This window comes from Prionailurus viverrinus, chromosome A2 (genome assembly GCF_022837055.1).
Source record: "Prionailurus viverrinus isolate Anna chromosome A2, UM_Priviv_1.0, whole genome shotgun sequence".
Classification (NCBI taxonomy): Eukaryota; Metazoa; Chordata; class Mammalia; order Carnivora; family Felidae; genus Prionailurus; species Prionailurus viverrinus.
This window is the reverse complement of record NC_062562.1, coordinates 21,618,995-21,636,671: the sequence shown is the minus strand read 5'-3', so window position 1 is coordinate 21,636,671 and position 17,677 is coordinate 21,618,995. Positions and strand designations below refer to the sequence as shown.

At 48.5% G+C, this 17,677-nt stretch overlaps 2 protein-coding genes across 5 annotated transcripts in view; one reads left to right on the top strand and one right to left on the bottom strand.

Moving 5' to 3' along the window:
- Positions 1-562: 562 nt before the first annotated feature.
- On the bottom strand, positions 563-16,869 carry IL17RB (interleukin 17 receptor B). 3 transcript variants are annotated; one of them, XM_047850447.1, is made up of 12 exons: positions 16,078-16,265; positions 15,740-15,813; positions 13,824-13,848; positions 12,940-13,080; positions 10,942-11,069; positions 10,362-10,488; positions 8,432-8,479; positions 6,883-7,025; positions 6,436-6,504; positions 5,297-5,396; positions 3,816-3,914; positions 563-2,658 (listed from the first exon to the last, which is right to left on the bottom strand). In XM_047850447.1, the coding sequence occupies exons 2-12, from the start codon at positions 15,740-15,742 to the stop codon at positions 2,144-2,146; spliced, it is 1,398 nt and encodes a 465-aa protein (XP_047706403.1). In that variant the 5' UTR covers positions 15,743-15,813; positions 16,078-16,265; the 3' UTR covers positions 563-2,143. The 3 variants fall into 3 exon arrangements, with proteins under 3 accessions (XP_047706403.1, XP_047706404.1, XP_047706402.1); XM_047850448.1 differs by lacking the exons at positions 15,740-15,813; positions 16,078-16,265 and adding an exon at positions 16,805-16,869; XM_047850446.1 differs by lacking the exon at positions 15,740-15,813.
- The window catches only part of CHDH (choline dehydrogenase), a 40,148-nt gene continuing 38,972 nt past the window's right edge, over positions 16,502-17,677 (top strand). For both annotated transcript variants that reach the window (XM_047850444.1, XM_047850443.1), the window contains exon 1: positions 16,502-16,613. The gene's annotated coding sequence lies outside the window, so the exon portion shown is untranslated. The remainder of the gene's footprint in view (positions 16,614-17,677) is intronic.

The window sequence follows — 17,677 nt, the reverse complement described above, 5'->3', positions numbered from 1 at the left end:
GTTGTAATTACTACTAACTTAGTCATTGAGCCCCCAAGTTTTCCTATACCTGAGGAACGAAGAGAAAGGTCTTGGAGCTCTTTGTGCCCAGTATGATTATTTGACCTTAATCTGTGAGCAATCTGAAGCAAAATCTCAGTACAGATAGCTAGTAGCACCAGTGGTCCAGGCCTTGGTGAAGCCTTCCTGGCCCCAGGAAGAGAAGGCATTGTCTGGAGATGGGAGTCAGTCAGCAAGCACAGCACTAGAGGCTCAGAGACCTGGGGGCCTGGGAGAGTCCTGGATCCCTGCCACCCCCTGCTGGGTACCTGCTCCCACCATCTGCTCATCCAGAACTGGAGATGGAGGGGGACAGAGAGACAGAAGTAGGGATGGATAAGAGATAGAAGGAAGAGTGGAATATAGAAAAAGAGAATAAGGGTGGTTAGAAGTCTTAGGATGTGGAGAAATGCTGGTACCAGATCATTTGCATAAATGGAAGCATCTTACATACCTGCTCAGTAGGTCAGGAACAGGGAAGAGCCCACCAGTATAAGAAAACAACTTTAACATGTTGGTACTATTGAAGATGTGTGCCTTCAATTTGAAAATTATGTGTTATTTTTTTTTTTTTGACAAAATATACAATATTGATCTTATTTATGTATCTGGGCTGTTTCAACACAATTTATTAGTGGCTACCTAATTCCAAAAGCAAAATGTTAGTTTTGTTCATAATCTTTTTTTTTACATAATAACATATTGTTGTTATAACTGGTAGATGTTGATTCAGAGGAAGTTGGTTTCTGATCCAAGTTTAGACATAAGCCATGTCTGTCTTCTTTTACCAGCACTTTATTAAGCACCATGAAAACAGATCATGACAAGTGAGCTTAACCACATTAAACATATTGTCTCAGCCATTACTAAGTATCTGCTTGGGGAGCTGAACATGGTGAGTTTTCACTCTGTGCTTCCTTATTTTGGTTTTTATTTTATCCATAAGACATGTATTAGAAGGGGTGGCATGGCCCTTTAAGGATAGTTTTGACACTTCACGAATATATTTTAACAGTCATCCACCTGAAACAGCCACGTTCTAGAGCAGATACAGGATTGCATGTGTGAAAGACCAGCAATCTTAGAAAAATGGGCATAACATAAATATAAATAATATATATAGCCCTTTGGTAACCTCTGCATTAAAAAGATGCTTTTAGAGAAAGAAGTTGGAAGACTTAAAATATCATACATTTCTATGTCCTGGAACTCTATGGTAATTTAAACCATTATAACTGATTTATAAAAGACTACTTCAAGAGGGCTAACTTTCTAAAGAGCAGGAACAATTTGTGTTTTGAACATGAAAAGTTAACATAATAACCAAGAAACTGAACTCTTGACGTGACCTCTAATAGGTAACTTTGGGCAAAAGTTGATAGGAGGTCTGCAAGTAATGTATATTGGTGTCCATGTTAAAAGTCACCTGTACAAGAATCAGACAGGTCATGAATTAGTTCAGAGAGGTCCTATACAAGTGCCAAATAGTATGAGCAGTTACCTGTATGCTATGTTATCTGGCCAACAGAGATGAGTTCAGCTCGTTATTCCCTATTCTGTTTTTTTAAAATAGTTTTTGTATGTAATAGAGGGTTTTTCACCTATGAAGTTACTTGAGTGAATTAGTGAAGCCTTCTTAAATTTGATACTCATTAAGTTTAGAAGGTTACAGAAGTAAAGTTTTACCTACAGTGCAGTGCATGGACTGTTCAAGATTGGATGTTTGGCTGGAAGATGCTTTATCACTGCATTATCAAAATGGTTATAATTTTGCATTATTACTCTCCTTGATTTTGATTTAGCTTTATAATTATAAATTTAGTTTCTGTCCTTTAGTTAACGCTACAGTAGTTAGTATTTATAACAGTTTTATTGGCATGAAAGTTTTGATTAAGCTAAGGCATATGTACTTAGTTATGAATCCTCCCTATATTCCTATTGCTAAATAAAGCAGGTGTATGTAAAATCCTCCCTGCACGTAGTCCATACAGAAACTTGAGAATCCTGAGATGCTTTCCCCCTATAATGTGGAGGAGTAGGAAGGCTTCAGGGCCCCTCACTTCTGGGTGGCCTACATGGAACAGGCTGTCAGCCTCTTTCCCGCTCACATGTGCTGCTCGACACGGAGAAGTTCTGTACAGAAAGCAGGAGCATCCTTCATGAGGCAGTACTTGGGGCAGACACTGAGCGCACTGTACTCATCTTTGGTATCTGCCTCTCTAAAATAGACCACCATGTATTTGTGAAGGGGAGTCTGGTTTCTCAGATCGCTGCAGAAGAGGTTAAAGGCAAGGGGGAACAGGTCTTGGGAGTTCTCATGGGGGCTGCCCTCACTCTTGTCACAGGTACTATCACACATGGTGTTGACGTCATTGGAAAGTAGGAAAATGATTTTATCCACTGCTTTCTTCTGAGTGGTAAGCCACTGCACTGGACCCATCTCCGCTATTTTCTTTTTCTGCCACTCTTCAAGAATAACCTCGCTTCTGCAGTGGTTTTGAAGAAATTCAGTGAAGTGACACACTGTGTGATGGAAGCATATTTCAGATGGGTAAACCACAAGAACCTTAATGGGGGCCAGGAGGGTGGCAGTAGGGAAGGAGGCCTTCTTGATCCTTTCTGTGGGGGGAAGAGAGCATTTGTTAGCTAGGAACGGCACACAGCAGGCCGTCACTCTAATCTGAACCACCACTAGTAAATGAACCCCAGCGAGGGAATATTGGCTGAGCACCAGGGACGTTGTTACTGCCAGCAAGGAAAATACCCCCCCAATGTTCCTTTTGAACATACCACCTGAAACACACTGATGCTCAACACAACCTTCAAGATGCTCTAAATGATGTATTTTCAAGTCCCCATCACTACGTCAGTCTTCTTAACCCATATCTTTTCAAATGAAGTCACAGAAACTGTTTAGGTTGGAGGTACTTTGTTTTAGGTGGGTGGTTCTAACCAGTATTACATAGTGTCCTATATAAACAGGGCTACCTGACCTGTGCCCTTCACATCACATTTTGAATTAAGTCAACTCAGTAATTGATCCATCTGATGCCTGCAAATGGTAGTCTTTGTGTAGTTGTGTTAGGTTAACTGGTACTCCATTTCAGCTGGAACTTGACTGGAATTCTGTACGTGCTACAGAACAGAAACTACATATGAAAGTACTATAACTAATACAGGCCAGATCATATCCCCTGAATAGAAGTATTCCCAAGGTCAGGGTTCCACATGGCTTTCTTACTTAGGTTATGAGATTAATCTTGTTCTGTCCACAACATCACGAAGGACTCATACGGTAAAAGGAGAAGCAGTGGGCTTCCTTCTCGCGTGTATCTGTATAAATACTCTGACTTCTGTATTTAAGTTCTTGATGTTTAAAGAGTTGGCAAGGACCCTGAGGTACACGAATTCAAGTGAGTGTTGTTCTTATGCTATGGGACAATTATTTTTAAAAAGTAGGAACTAGCTTGGAGTACCTGTTACAGGCAAAAATGCAATTCGCTATTCGCTGTCTTGTGCCCATTGTAGTGCTTATAGGTGCCCCAATGGTAAAAATGAAACCGGTGGTAGTCACCGGATCGAGAGGTCCCCATCCCTCCTTTGCCTTGGTGGTTGTGACTAAGTCATCATTATCAGTATTTTTGGAGAGTTCTAGGGCATTACATCAGTGCTCTTGCCTTGATGCCAAAATGTAACTGCTTCTGGAGGAATCTTTTAAAAAATTCACTGTTATTTCCTCATTCAGGTTTCTTTAAAGAACTAATCATAACACTTACTGTGCCTCCATATTACGTAGATCCCAGCCGCCAGCAATGCTGTGGCCCCCAGCAGGGCTGGGAGGAGGAAAGGCTGCCAGCCACCCATCATGCTTCTGCCTGGAGAAAACAAAGTTGATTTACTTTCAGCAAAACAAAGCCAAATTTATCTCCTATTTGGAAACAAGATTTTTACTCTATACTCTGTAGCAGTTTAGATTTCTTTCTTTTTTTTTTTTTAACGTTTATTTATTTTTGAGACAGAGAGACACAGAGAGAGACAGAGCATGAATGGGGGCAGGGTCAGAGAGAGGGAGGCACAGAATCGGAAGCAGGCTCCAGGCTCCGAGCTGTCAGCACAGAGCCCAACGCGGGGCTCGAACTCGTGAACCGCGAGATCATGACCTGAGCCGAAGTCGGACACTTAACTGACTGAGCCACCCAGGTGCCCCGAAGTTTAGATTCCTATTAACACCAAGGGTCAGTAGATCTCTAGGGGGTCTGCAGATTGGTGCATTTTTCCGTAGAGTGTCCAGGCCATTTGTTAGATTCTCAAAAGGGATATGGGACCCAGGAGGTTAAAGTTCTGCCAAAATCATTTTGGCTTCTTACTGCACTTACATACAGGCATTTTCACCCTGGTAACCAGAGTTTGCATTCAGGTTTTTTGTTCTTTGATGAATTGATGTTATTCTCAGTGTGATTACTTAATACATGGGACACACAGATGCCATTTTTCAAGGCTGTTTTGTTAGACTGACAAACACGGTGGGTAATGCCACCTCCCACAGGAATATCTGTCAGGTAAGCTCAGGAATCCATAGGCACTGTGCCCACACAGAAGTCAGGACTGTTAGGCACCTAGGTTGTCAGTTTGTTGGGCTGAGTTTCTGAGAGTAACACTTTGCAACTTTTGACTCCAGCCCGGGCTAGTTCTGGGAACATTTGTCTGTCTGTAATAAGAGAACTACCATCTCTAAATCCAGAAGGACATTTTCCCCAAATATGCTGCTGTCAGGCATCAATGAGGTGTGTCTTTGGGGGCCAATATTGCTAATTTGTGGCTGAGTGACCATATCAAATTACAGGAACAGGCCGGGCCACTGAGGCTGGTAAGAAAATCACAGTGCGGTGAAATGCACATTCCCTCATGGACTCAGTCCTTTAGCGTCACTGACTTTTCAGTAGGTCCTTGTAGCACAATGAACATCCATTCTGCGCTGTTTATTTTTCCCCCTTCTTGTGTGCATCCTGTTTCATAAAGGATCTTGTGGTGGATTCGCAAATGAAGCCCCCATTCCCGATCAGCTGTCAGGGCCTCTGGCACGGTGGTGTGGACATCTTCCCCTGCACCCCAGCCCCTCACCGTGTACACAGCAGGGGCTCCTGCACCCTCCTGCAGGTGCATGCCCACCCTGGCCCGTATTGAATGGGGTAGTGCTGCTGGGCCTCTCAGGCCCTGAACCTCTCTGATCACCCTGCACAAATGGCTGGGCACTTACGACCATCCAGCGGGAAGGAGATGCCAGTCTGTGGGCAAAGCACAACTGTTCCTTTGCGTCGGATGCAGTCATTGCCACAAGTATGGAAATACGGAGTCAGCTGAGGGAAAAACAAGAGGCTTGGGAAGCTCGCATCATGCTTCAGAGCAGAAGCTCAGCATAATGCCTACTCCCACCAAAATGTCTCCCCCCTTTCTCTCCTGGTTTGAACCGCACCCCCACCCCAGCATTGTAATAGGGTGAAAAAAAAAAACAAAACACATTTTTTGCCTTGGTCACACTTCCATAACAAAGCCCTAAAATCCAAACCAGCAACCTGAGACCAAACACCTGACTCCTGAATTGTGAATGTAAACTTTGTACATGTTGCTAACATGTTGGCTTCCTTATCTAAAAGGGTTAGGTCACAGCCTAATACATATACAAATATTTCCTCTAAAAAAAAAAAAAAACAACCCGGAGCAGTAGAGCTCCTATTGACAGATATATCCTCCAGGACTAGGAAAGTCTGGTTCCCTGGAAAAGGGGTGCAGTCACAATATGCAGACAGGTATCTGCTCCCTCTGGCGTGCCTGAGTGCTACCTTTATGTTCCAGGGAATGAAAAACAAAAGCTCCTTATGCCTTGGGTGTGGCTGTGTCCCTCTATGACCCTCCATGTCCCCACATCATAAACTCGGAGCTGAAAGAGACCTGAGAGCATCTGTCCGGGCCAGCTTCCTGTTTTCCAGCTGACTAGACTCATGCCGAGAGGACAGGCAGCTGCCCTTCAAAGTTCATACGCTGCTCGAAACCCAAACCTTCTGATTTTAAATCCTTTGTTGCTTCATTTTGCAGTTAAAACCGAAACTTGGGAAAATTAAATGGTACTCCTGTCTCGGAAGTTCTCTGAGGCTCTGTGACTAAAACGGAAAGTCAATAGCCACTAATAAAAGCAAAAGGGATCATGGCCCGAAGGTTTGCTTCCACCTTTGCCTCCATAACGAATGAGGCAAGGGTTCCCCACTTGTTGCTTAGTGCGGGCAGCCGGCAGAAGCGAACCGGGGGTGGGAGCTCATCAGCGCCCGTGACCGGTGGCCTGTGTAGCAGCAGCCAGTCCCCCAGCGCCCCTGCCCTCGCGGACGTCTCGGTGAGCCTTACCTGGACCATAGCACCTTCACTCTCCCCAGTCACCGGGATCACCACAGAAGTTCGCGTTGGGGGTTTGTTCTGGGGCAGATTGAATGAGACAGCATGGAGAATCATGAGCCAGGGGAGTGAGAACCAAGATTGCCAGTGAAAAGACTGCTCTTCCCAAACTGACTCAACTCCTCAGACTCTGCGTGAATAAGCATTCATTTCTTACTTTGGATACGTCTACCTCTGGTTGGTTTTAGATTCCCAGGGACAGTTGCAGGGATGTTCCCAGGGACTTGTGTTCATTTGTTAAAGGAGTCAAAACAGCCCCGCACACCTAGATCAGGGACCCACCCGCCTGTGCCGTTACAATGGAGAGCCTGTCCAGGGAATCCTAGGGGACCTGCATTTTCCTCGTCAGCAAGGTGAGCAAGGCTGGGGGTGGTGTTAGGAAACGAAGGGAAGAGGTACCTCCAGCACGTTAGAAAACCCGATTACAATGCGATTTTGGATGAGAGCCATGTATTTGTTTCCAAGGGGGCTGGTTGTAAAATTCACTTCCACCACCGTCTTGTTCTTCTTACAGGCAGTGACGTTGGGATCCCACAGACTTCCTGAGTCCAGAGAGAATCACATGGACGGTGTTGCAAACTGCCCCTCATTTAAGTCTCCCAAAGGGCTTGGCCAAAACATATCTAAGTTCTCTGGCATGCGTGCATCCAAGGGCTCTCTGCACAGTGTACCTTTTACTAGTCCTTGCTCCCAGCATCGCAAAGTACCTGCTGCCCAAGAAAGTTTAGGGGCCCCATATCACCACTTTGCTGAGATAGCTTCCCTGGGCTGGGGGCGGGGGGTGGTGTTGGAGGCACAGATGGGGTTCTACTACTCCCTTCAATTCTCAACATCCATTTTGAGTTAAGGGTTGAGGTCAGCATTTTTTCCTTTCCAGGATGGGGAGGAGGAGCCCCAGGCCAGAAGACATGTTTAAGGTTATAGAGCGAGTGGATACCCTGACAGGCCTACTCAGTGAGACAAAGTCAGTTGTTTGATTTTTGGGACTTGCAAATCAGTACCAGGTTAATTTCCAGGAACAGAAGAGATGGGAGTGTGTGGTGTTTTCCCCATGGGGGAGAGCATGTCAGGCCCTAGCTCAGAACCGTCTTTGGAGGGGGGGTCTAGGACTGATGGAAGGCCCTCAGAGCTCCCCACACCCACTGTGCCCTCCACAATCCAGATCTCTTTTGGTGGGAGGCAAGAAAGGAAGCATAAAGCTCCAAGTCTGCCTTCCACGAAGGAGTCTGTGTGCAGTTCAGTCTGATGGGGTGCACAGGGATGTCCGCTGGGTTGGGGGTGCGTAAAAGATGGGGATTGGTTCCCTCATGTGCCACTAGCCTCATTAGCATCATAAGACTGTATTACCCAGAAATTTACAAGCACCCTTGTAAAATCCTTGGAAATCGGACACTTAGGACTGATTATCCTCAAGATACTTATTTCAAAACTCCAAGGGTAGAGGCAGATTCTAATAGTTTAGCCTGTGAGAGGTGAACTCCAGTGAAGACACAAGTTGAGAATATGCTTTGAGGTCATTACTTTAGCTAACACTCCCACCTCGAATGCTTGCTAATCCAAATGGAAGGTTTGGGCCCCCAGGGCCCCCAGGGCCAGAGGGCCCCCAGGGCCCCCAGGGCCAGAGGTCAGTGGAAGGACTTACAGATTCCCCTCCAGTCAGGAAGGGCCTCCAATCAGCACCACTGTAAGTGCAGTTTGTACAGCGGGTGTTTTTCTCTGACTGTTGGCTCACTACCTAAACCTACTCAGAATAGGTCCTTCTCTGGACAGGCTGCTTGACTGAGTCGGCACAGTGCTGGCCAGGAGTGCTGGCCAGGGATCAGCCCTCTCCGTGCAACTTGGACACAGAACTCCCCTGCTCTGGGCCTCAGTTTCTTCATGGAAGATGGATTGGGTTGTGCTGGCTCCAGTTTCCTCTAATGACAAAAGCAAGCATGTATTTACTTACCTGCCTTGATGCACTTTTTTTGGTATTTCATTATGTGGTCTAGGCAGCCTGGAGATTTGAATGGAAGTTTTTACGTTAGAAAAAGGGATCTCTGCTTCACTCCCTCACCAGCAAGCACACATGCACACATGCTTACCACACTTGTAACAAACTGCCAGAATACTCAAGATGTGAGGTAAGATAGCAAATTTAAATGGGACGCTAACATTTGGCATTTGGTGGTTAAACAGAAGACTACCCACGAAGTGATAACCAGAGTCTAATTTAAATACAACCTTTATCAGAATAGTATCTATGATCCCCGGGAGAAGACTTGAACCTTTGAAAAGGTTTGATAATATATGTAAATACCGCCTCTTCCAGGAAGTGGAACTCAATCCACCCCACACCCCTACCCCAGAATAGGGGGACATTTAGTCATTTGCTTTTTTAAAAAAGTCATAGTAGAGAAATGGAAAATCAGTAGATTTACAAGGGAGATGCCTGGCAGGTACCACTTAACCAAGTGACGATGGTGAACATGACCAGTGACGTGGTGTGTATGTCACCCGCCCCTGATAGGAAGCGAGGACAAGGACACTCGACCTCTGCACTGTCTCTCCAAAAACTCACACCCCCAATCTAATCAGGAGACAAATATCAGACAAACCCAGACTAGGGGACGTTCTGCAGGATGCCTGGCCGGCACCCTAGATTGTCAAGGTCCTGAAGAACAAAGGAAGACTCAAACCTGTTACCAGAGGAGACCGAGGGACACGAGGACTAAATGGGACTGGCACAGAAAGAGGGCATTCATGGAAAAGCAGGTGACATCCAAATAAAGTCTGGAGTTTAGTTAATAGGGATGTACCCATGTTGGTTTCTTAGCTTTGATAAACGTACCACGGTGACATCAAAGGTGAATGAATGATGGGGGAAACTGCCTGAGAGCTATATGGGGATCCTTTGGACATCCACACAGTTCTTTGTATTATCTTTGCAACTTTTCTGTAAAGCTAAAATTACTCCAAAATAAGACATTTATGTTTTTTAAAATGGGGTTTGGTCGCATCAAGAAAGCTGGAAACTACTATGTAGTAAGTTGTTGGGCAAAAAGAACACCCTGGACCACACTCTCAAAGAACAGCAAGGAATCAGAAATTTACCCCATTTGGCTTGGACACCTTGCCAGAGGCAGAGGACAGGAGTGGAGTACAGAACAGGTGACCCATCCCAGGTGAGGGTGGCATGGGAACCACTGTAGCCGGCACCATGCTGGCCCCTCTACACATGACACACGATCCTGTCTCATCCGCGCGGCAGCCCCGTGTGTGACCCTGAAGGTGTGATACTGGAGGGCTGGTTGTGTGCTGTAGCATAGGGGAAATAACCCAGCGTTCAACCCAGTGCCACCTGCGTTTCACTGACAGCCCCGGGGGCCGACTGGGGTCCATGGGTCCTCAGAGACCCAGCCACTCCTCAAACACCACAGCCAGTGAGGAAGCCAGCCGACACTGGAGCCCACATTGTACCCACAACATTCTGCATTAGTGGCAGATGGTTAAAGTCACTGATCAAGAAGGCCCAGGGTTGGGACGTCAGCTTCACTCTTCCTGTGTGTGTAACCCAGGGCAAGTCACTTAAGCTCTCAATGTCTTCATCTATCCAACAACCTCAGGGCTGTTGGAAGCTTTGGTGACAGGATGCACGTCAGGTGCTCAGCTGGTGCCTGACACACAGGAACAGGCTTTTCCCTACTTTTTATCTGACTTCCTCCTCTCCCCCACTCTGTGAGTGAGGCATAGTCACTACTGTGTCTCACGAGGAAACCAGACTCGGCGAAGCCAAATGCCTTGTCGAGGCACCCCAGCCTCTCTGTGCCAAACCACACACCAGACAGCAAGCATCCCCGCAAGACAGAGGATGACAGAGGGAGGAGTGAGGGAGTTACCTGGTGAGGTGAAATTCACAGACATGGAGGGGCTGTCTTCATTCATATTTGCATTGGGGATATTGTGGGCCCCAATGAAGTAGACTGTGTTCAGCTCCACAGGAAAACCTACGTAGGAAAACGTCCACTGCAAGGCAAAGCAAAGAACCCCTGAATTCCCAAAGCACTGCAACGCAGAAATGTAGTGCCTTTGTGTGCTGCCCTTTCCATTTATAATTGCATTCCTTTACCTACTGCTGAAACTTCTGTCTCCAGCTGATGTCTACTACGGGAACAGAGCTCACACCATTTGCCAGTGTAAGTCACAGAATCAGAGAAGTATAAACTTTTAGAGCCAGGATATAATTTAAGTTCAGCTCCCCTCACTTTGTGGATGGGGAAACTGAGGCCCAGAGATGCTGACTTGCCCACGGCACACAGCCCAGAAGTGGCCAAAAATAGGATTTGAACCCAGGCATCCTACTCCAGGCTCCAAGCTGTGGCTGCTGAGCAGCCTGTGTGTACTGCACGTCACGTCTGCCCCCCCAAGCAAAGGGGCGAGCTTTAATGACAATTAGCCGAAGTGCCTCAGCGCGCTCACTCTGCCGCCAGAGGGTCTGGTCTGAGTCTGGAAGGCTTCTGTGTAATTGCACCTCACGCAGCTGTAGGACTGGAGGTTACTCTTGCCTGTCACGCAGATCTTGGTGGCCTTCAACAAGCGGATGCTGGCTGCAGAGACAGGCAAGAAGGCAGCTGTTTATTTAGCACCTACTATGCGGCCAGCTTGATGCTGGAGGGTTTACATGCCTTATCCCAGTTCATATTCACAACAGTCCTGTAAGGTAGGCACCTTTGCTGTCCTCTGTTTACAGATAGGGTGAGTGAGGCTTGGGGGATTTCAGGGAGCACTGCCTAAGCTTACAAAGCTCATCAGTGGCAGATATGGATTTAACTCCAAAACCCAAGCTCTTTCTTCCTCACTGGTAACCCTCAATTTCACAGGATCCTGCAAAGGGGACTCTGGCTCTGCACTACCGTGGGTGTCTTTTAAGAGGAACAGGCCCCTCAGAGTGTCATCACCAAACCATGCTGTTCTGACTGCCCCTCCCTCCCCCTATTCCCTGCCTGGAAGGCTGACCACTCCTTCAAGGCCAAGCTCTCCTGTAATAACAGCTAACAAATGCAAATGCTCACTCTGTACTCATTGTAGGGCCACTGCCTCACTGCACCACCTAGGTGCAGTGCTCCCTGAGGACCCTCGCCAGCTCTCCGCTGCCTCCACCCCATTCAGATGGAGCACAGCTCCTTCTGGGACCCCCTGACACTGAGCCTGTGCCCCTCTGCTTGCCTCCCCCAGTCCTCTGAGAGCCCTACTGGGTGGGAACGGTGGCCGCCTCACCTCTCTGTGCCTGGCATTCCTGAATTCCTGACTTGATGGAATTGAACTGAATTGAGCGGGTAGAAAGCAGAGACATGGGCTTTAGGCCCCCAGGATTGGTTCATTGAAAGAACTTGCAAGCTGCCTTGGGGGAAACGCCAGGACTTTCATGGTGCCATTTGGGAAACAGAAATGTACCTGAGCCAGCACTTTTCCTAAACTTGGTGGTGGTTGGGGGCTGGGGCGGAGGAGAGGGAAATCATCACTCTGCACTTACTCTGTTTTCTTCCACAAGATATAACAAACCAAAGAGTACACAGATCATAAGTAGACCACATGATGGGTTGTCACACTCACGTAGCCAGTACCCAGGCTGAGAAACACACCAGGAATGCCCTTCGTGCTGTCAGTTGCTCCCTACCCAAGAAGAACCACTACTGTGGCTTCCAACCACTTAGTTTTGCATTCAGATGTGGATGTGGACTCTGGAATCTGGTGTCTTATGTTTGTGAGATTCATTCATCCATACTGTGTTTAGTGACAGATCATCATACTCATTGCTGCATCGGGTTGGTTCTGTGATTCCAATTCTACTGTCAGGCATTTGATGCATTCCATTTTTTGGCTGTTATGAATAATGCTACCAAGAATAATCTAGTACAGCAGCACCCCACCCCCTTACTCACAGGGGATATGTTCCAAGACCCCCAGTGGATGCCTAAAACTGTGGAGAGTACTGAACCCTATCTACATTTTTTTCCGATACACACATACCTATGATAAAGTTTAATTTATAAATCAGGCACAACAAGAGATTAACAATAGTTGATAATAAAATAGAACAATTATAACAACAGACTGTAATAAAAGTTATGTGAATGTGATCTCTATCTGAAAATATTGTGCTGTGCTCGTCCATCTTCTATGTGATGAGGTGAAGCGAGGTGAATGTGGTTGGTGCTGACATAGCATTAAGCTACTATGGACCTTCTGAAGATACATCAGAAGGAGGACCGTCTGCTTCCAGCCTCTGGTTGACCATGAGTAACTGAAACCATGGAAAGTAAAACCACAGATAAGGGGGGACCACAGTATGTGGCTTTTGGTGCACTTGTGTATTTACAGTATTCTGTTTGGTTCCTGCCAGCGGTGGAATTAATGGGTCACACAATCTGCACTTTTCTGCTTTAGTAGATACTTTATTGCTTGATGCAGACTTACCATCTGCCCGGAGTACCCAGCTCACATTCATCAAAATTGAATAGTCCTCCATTGCAACTCTGCTTCTAACAGGTTCCACTCGGAGGTCCCTCAAGTCTCCTGGGGTCAGAGTGTGTTGGATCATCCACTCTGGAGACGGTCCTGGGAAGAGGCAAAACTGCCTAAGACGCTCTCCTCCCTGGCCCTACCCAACGCCATCTCCTCTGAGTGGCCCACCCCGATCCATCCTTCGCTCCCTATTCATCTCTTCTTCCTGCTAAGGCAGCACACGTCTCTTCGTGCTGGCTGATTTATGGCCAAGGAGATTGGTAACCTTCCGGCCCCACCCCACAGGGCACTTGGGACCACCCCATGCGCCTGTGCACTTAAGGATGTATTTAGCAAATTTGACATGCTTGTCCCTCATGTATCAGCCTGGACTCCAGCCAGCTGGCCCACACAACTCCCACTTCCTAATCACTGGTGGCCCCAACCCTCCTCCAGCTCACCTTTTTCCATCCACAATTCTTGGGCAGGAGCCCACTCATTCTTCAAAGGCTACCATCTCAAACACTCCTCCTTCTCTAAGACAGCTGCTTCCTGTTCTCCACTGTAAGTGACCTCCTTATCACAGCACTTGATCTCCCAGAGCGGCAGGCTTCACTTTCCACCATGAACGGGGATTCCGGCCCTGCCTGTGCCCCTCTTACTGGCCAGGAAGCCAGCCCATCTGAAACACTGGGAGCTCTGCCTTGCTGGGTAGAGGCTTCATCCACGTTGGCTAACAAAGCAATGTTTCACCCTCTCCCTGGTCTCCAATGACCCACTGCCTGGATTTGGGCCCTCTAAAAGTCCACTGTTCTGTCAGTATAAAGCCCCAAATACCCATTCCCTAGCACACCTACCAGGTTCAGAGCCACACTGAATGGTCTGCAAGAGAGAAAGAAACAAAGTATTGTGTTGAATGTCAGCAAACCATAAGCCTTCATTTGCCAAATTAGACAAAACACCATATTTTTCTTAAAATGAATATACAAGTGGCAAACTTTCAGAGAAAAGTTGGGCTGGTTCCACTTCAGTTTAGGGGAGACTAAGCTGGACCATCGTAGGCTACGATAGACCTTAGATTAGCTATCAATATACTTAGATCCTCAAGCCTGCTCATCGCCACACTTAAAAACTAGAGTTGGGTCTCCACTCCTGTCTGTGCCTCACCCCCTTTCCCTGCTATAAGCAGGGGTGATCTAGACCATCATAAAGACCCCTTCCCACTCTAATGTTCAAGTGTAGATTTTGAGGACCATCCAGAGAACCTATTGATTCTCTCCAGGTTAAGGACTAGCTGTGCCAAGAAGATAAATGGAAGAAAGTTATGAATGCAATCCAAGGTGCTGTCCCAGGGTCTTTAAAATATTCCTCCTCTGATACAAAAGGACTCACCTGAGCTAGCTATTCAGAAAATCAAAAAGCAGTTGTGATTTCATCATGTTATCTTTTGAAAAGAGTTTTTAAAAACTCTTGATCATTAGTGCCCAAAAAGGCCAGTACTAAATCCTTTAGGGTTAATGGCTCATGTCATTTTAAGAAACAAATAATCAGTACTTTTGTTTTGGAAGAAAATACTGGATCTAAAATATTTAACTTTCAGGCAGCAGCAAGTTCCAGTGACAAGACCCTTTACAATAAAATTCAACCAGCTCTGGGGCACCTGGGTGGCGCAGTCAGTTAAGCGTCCGACTTCAGCCAGGTGTACGATCTCGCGGTCCGTGAGTTCGAGCCCCGCGTCGGGCTCTGGGCTGATGGCTCAGAGCCTGGAGCCTGTTTCAGATTCTGTGTCTCCCTCTCTCTCTGCCCCTCCCCCGTTCATGCTCTGTCTCTCTCTGTCCCAAAAATAAATAAAAAACGTTGAAAAAAAAAAAAAAGTCAACCAGCTCTGGAGTCTGATCCCTCTCAGCCTGTACATTTCCAAACATCTCGTAAGACAGAAGGTAAAACTTTTGATGGTTTGAGTAATATGGGTTTGGGTGAAATCGTTAGTCCCTCATCTTTGTCTTTTTAAAGCTGAACTCCAAGTAATATCAGACATTTTTTTAAACAAGTAAGACACCATAGTGGGAGCTGAGTTCTTGTCAAAGGGCTGGTGAGACAAATTTTAGGAAGAAGCAAAGCAACAAGGAGAGTAGCTGGAGGCACCAGGGCACATGATCGGGGTTCATCTTTCCATAATCATGAACAAGTAACCACCATGTTTTACGCTCTATGCTAAGAGAGCAGGGATATAGTTTCAAATGCTGTTTCATAAGATTTTTCTTCACTACTGACCCAAGAGATTCCCTCAATCCTTCGAGGCACTGGGGAGAAAAGGAAACCAGCCAGAGTTCAACAGATTACTAGCTCCGGGTCATGGTACCCTAGCACAGCATCAATCAACATGGCAAAAAAAGGGCAAGCAGTAATGGAGAAGCAGGGGTTTTTTTTGTTTTGTTTTTTAACGTTTATTTATTTATTTTTGAGAGAGAGAAAGAGAAAGAGAGAATATTCCCTATAAGTATGGGAGGGGCACAGAGAGAGAGAGAGAGAGACAGACAGACAGACAGACAGACAGGCAGACTGACAGAATCTGAAGCAGGCTCCAGGCTCTGAGCTAGCATCACAGAGCAGGACGCGGGGCTCGAACCCACGAATCCCGAGACCATGACCTGAGCCGAAGCCGGATGCTTCACCGACTGAGCCACCCAGGCGCCCCGAGAAGCAGTTCTTGTACCCAAAAGTGGGCAGACCTCGATTGCAAGCGTAACAATTAACAATATTGAGTGCCTACCATGTGCCAGGCTCTTTGCTGCTGCCTTGCAAGCCCTGTCGCTGTTCCTCACTAGACCCAAGTGAGTCTTCCTTCTACAGATGAAGACACCGAGCCTCAGTGAGCATAAATGACCGAATCCAGAACACCGGCTGGCATTTGAGCCCGGGGCCCTCTGATTCCGACGCCCCTGACTCGAGCCTGAAGCCCAGGACGGCGTGTCGGGCTGACCCAGAGGGCGCATGTGTGCCCCTTTCCAGGGGGCCCTCGGAGAACAAGCATGAGATGGGGCGTCGGACGCCGTCAGGGTCGGGGCTCCAGGGAGGGAACGTGGGAAAGGGGCGCGGGCGGAGGCTTACCGGCTCCGTGGACACCAATCCCCAGCACAGCGCGGCCAGACTCAGCAGCGCTAGCGACATCGCGGAACCCCCTTCAGCCCCCGGCCGGCCGCACTCTTATCACGCACCCGGGGCCATCCCTCGGGGCCCCGCCTCCCGCAGCACCGCCCCGGCCCCGCCGCCCGCGCCGAGGGCGGACCCCTCTCTGGGTGGCAACGTAGGAGCGCCGGGGCCCGCCTGCCGGGGCTCGCGGGAATGGGCCGCGTCCCAGAGCCTCGGGGCGCCTGGTGGGCAGAGCACCGGCGGTCCCGGCGCGCTCCGGACCCCGTGCACACGTGGGAGCAGTGAGCCAAGTGCAGGATTGCACACGCGCGCTCGGGCCAGCCCGCAGACCCGGTCCGAACTGCCCGCCCGTCGTTCCCCTCCAGGCCGCGGAGAGCGCGCGGTGCGCCGGCGCCGCCAGTTACAGGGTAGCGGGGCGAGGGCCCTGACGCCGCCGCCGCCGCTCCGCCGCAGCCCCCCCCCCCCCCCCCCGCCCCGGGCCCCAGCTGCCGAGGGTGAGTAGCATGGGGCGCGCCCCGACCCGCACGGCCCTGGCCGCAGACCGGAGCCCCGGGCGGCCTCGGGCCGGGAGTGGGTGAGTCGGGAGGACCCGGGCTGGACGCCGAGGCAGGAGCCCCACCTTCCGCACCGGCGCCCCTTCCCCCCCCCTCCCCGAGACAAAAGGGTGGGACGCGGGCAGCCGAACCTCGCTGAGTTCTTCGCGGCAGCTAGTACTTCTGAGGAACTAAGTTGTGTGTTGTTAGAGTAATGGAAACCTGGTGTGTTTACTGCCAAACAAAACGAGGTCTGAAAGTAACACTTGGGTGTCCGAAGGCGGAAGCGTCGGACGCTGTCTGGATTTCGCTGTTCGCAAGAATCACGCGCCGCCTTAAATGCAAATCCCCGGCCGGCCCTCAGACACTTGTTCTGACCTCTGGGCACCCACTGGGCTCTGCTTTTACAAGCCCTCTTTTGGTAATTCTGCCGCCTGCGGCTGGCTGGAACCATCCTTTGAGACACAGTGATTTGGGAACAGGTTAACAAAAAATTAGTTGGGCTAACAGTGGATCTCAGAGCTTAGATCTGGGCTGCTGCAGTCCCCTGTTTGCAAAGGACCAAGTTAGGTTGACCAACTCCAGGCCACTGAAACTTGCAGGCCATGTTAGCGGCCTTCCTACAGATGAAGAGATGAAGGCCTAGAGACGGCCCTGAAACTTATGGAGGGAATTGTCAGCTGGTGAGAGGTTGACTTTATCAAGCAGCTGGTTTTGCTGAGGTCCTACTATGTGCCAGGCCTGGCTCACTTGCTGGGTACAGATTTCGGGCTACATGGACTGGAGCTCAGTCTCAAGGTCAGCTAGAGCTCTGGCATGCGTACATGTGGGGCTCCATGTGATGTTTCCAGAGGATTGGTCTGGTTCCTGACCCTGGAGAATTGACTGACGGGAGATTGTTGCCTCATCACTGCCTGGGGCTGGGTCACTCTGGGCCCCTTACTCAACCTCTCTGAGTTGCTTTGACCTATGTGGTCCTTGAGACCTTTTACAGCTCTGATAGTTGTCTGTCTTCTCAGCAAATA

What these genes read in the sequence shown, in the direction of transcription:
- IL17RB (XM_047850446.1), bottom strand. Translation starts at nt 16,137, where the DNA reads ATGTCGCTAGCGCTGCTGAGTCTGGCCGCGCTGTGCTGGGGATTGGTG. An exon ending in GGTTTTCTAACGTGCTGGAG is followed by an intron (nt 6,505 to 6,882) that starts GTACCTCTTCCC and finishes AATCTGCCCCAG; the next exon opens with AACAAACCCCCAACGCGAAC. An exon ending in CTCCTTCCCGCTGGATGGTC is followed by an intron (nt 3,915 to 5,296) that starts GTAAGTGCCCAG and finishes TGTTTTCTCCAG; the next exon opens with GCAGAAGCATGATGGGTGGC.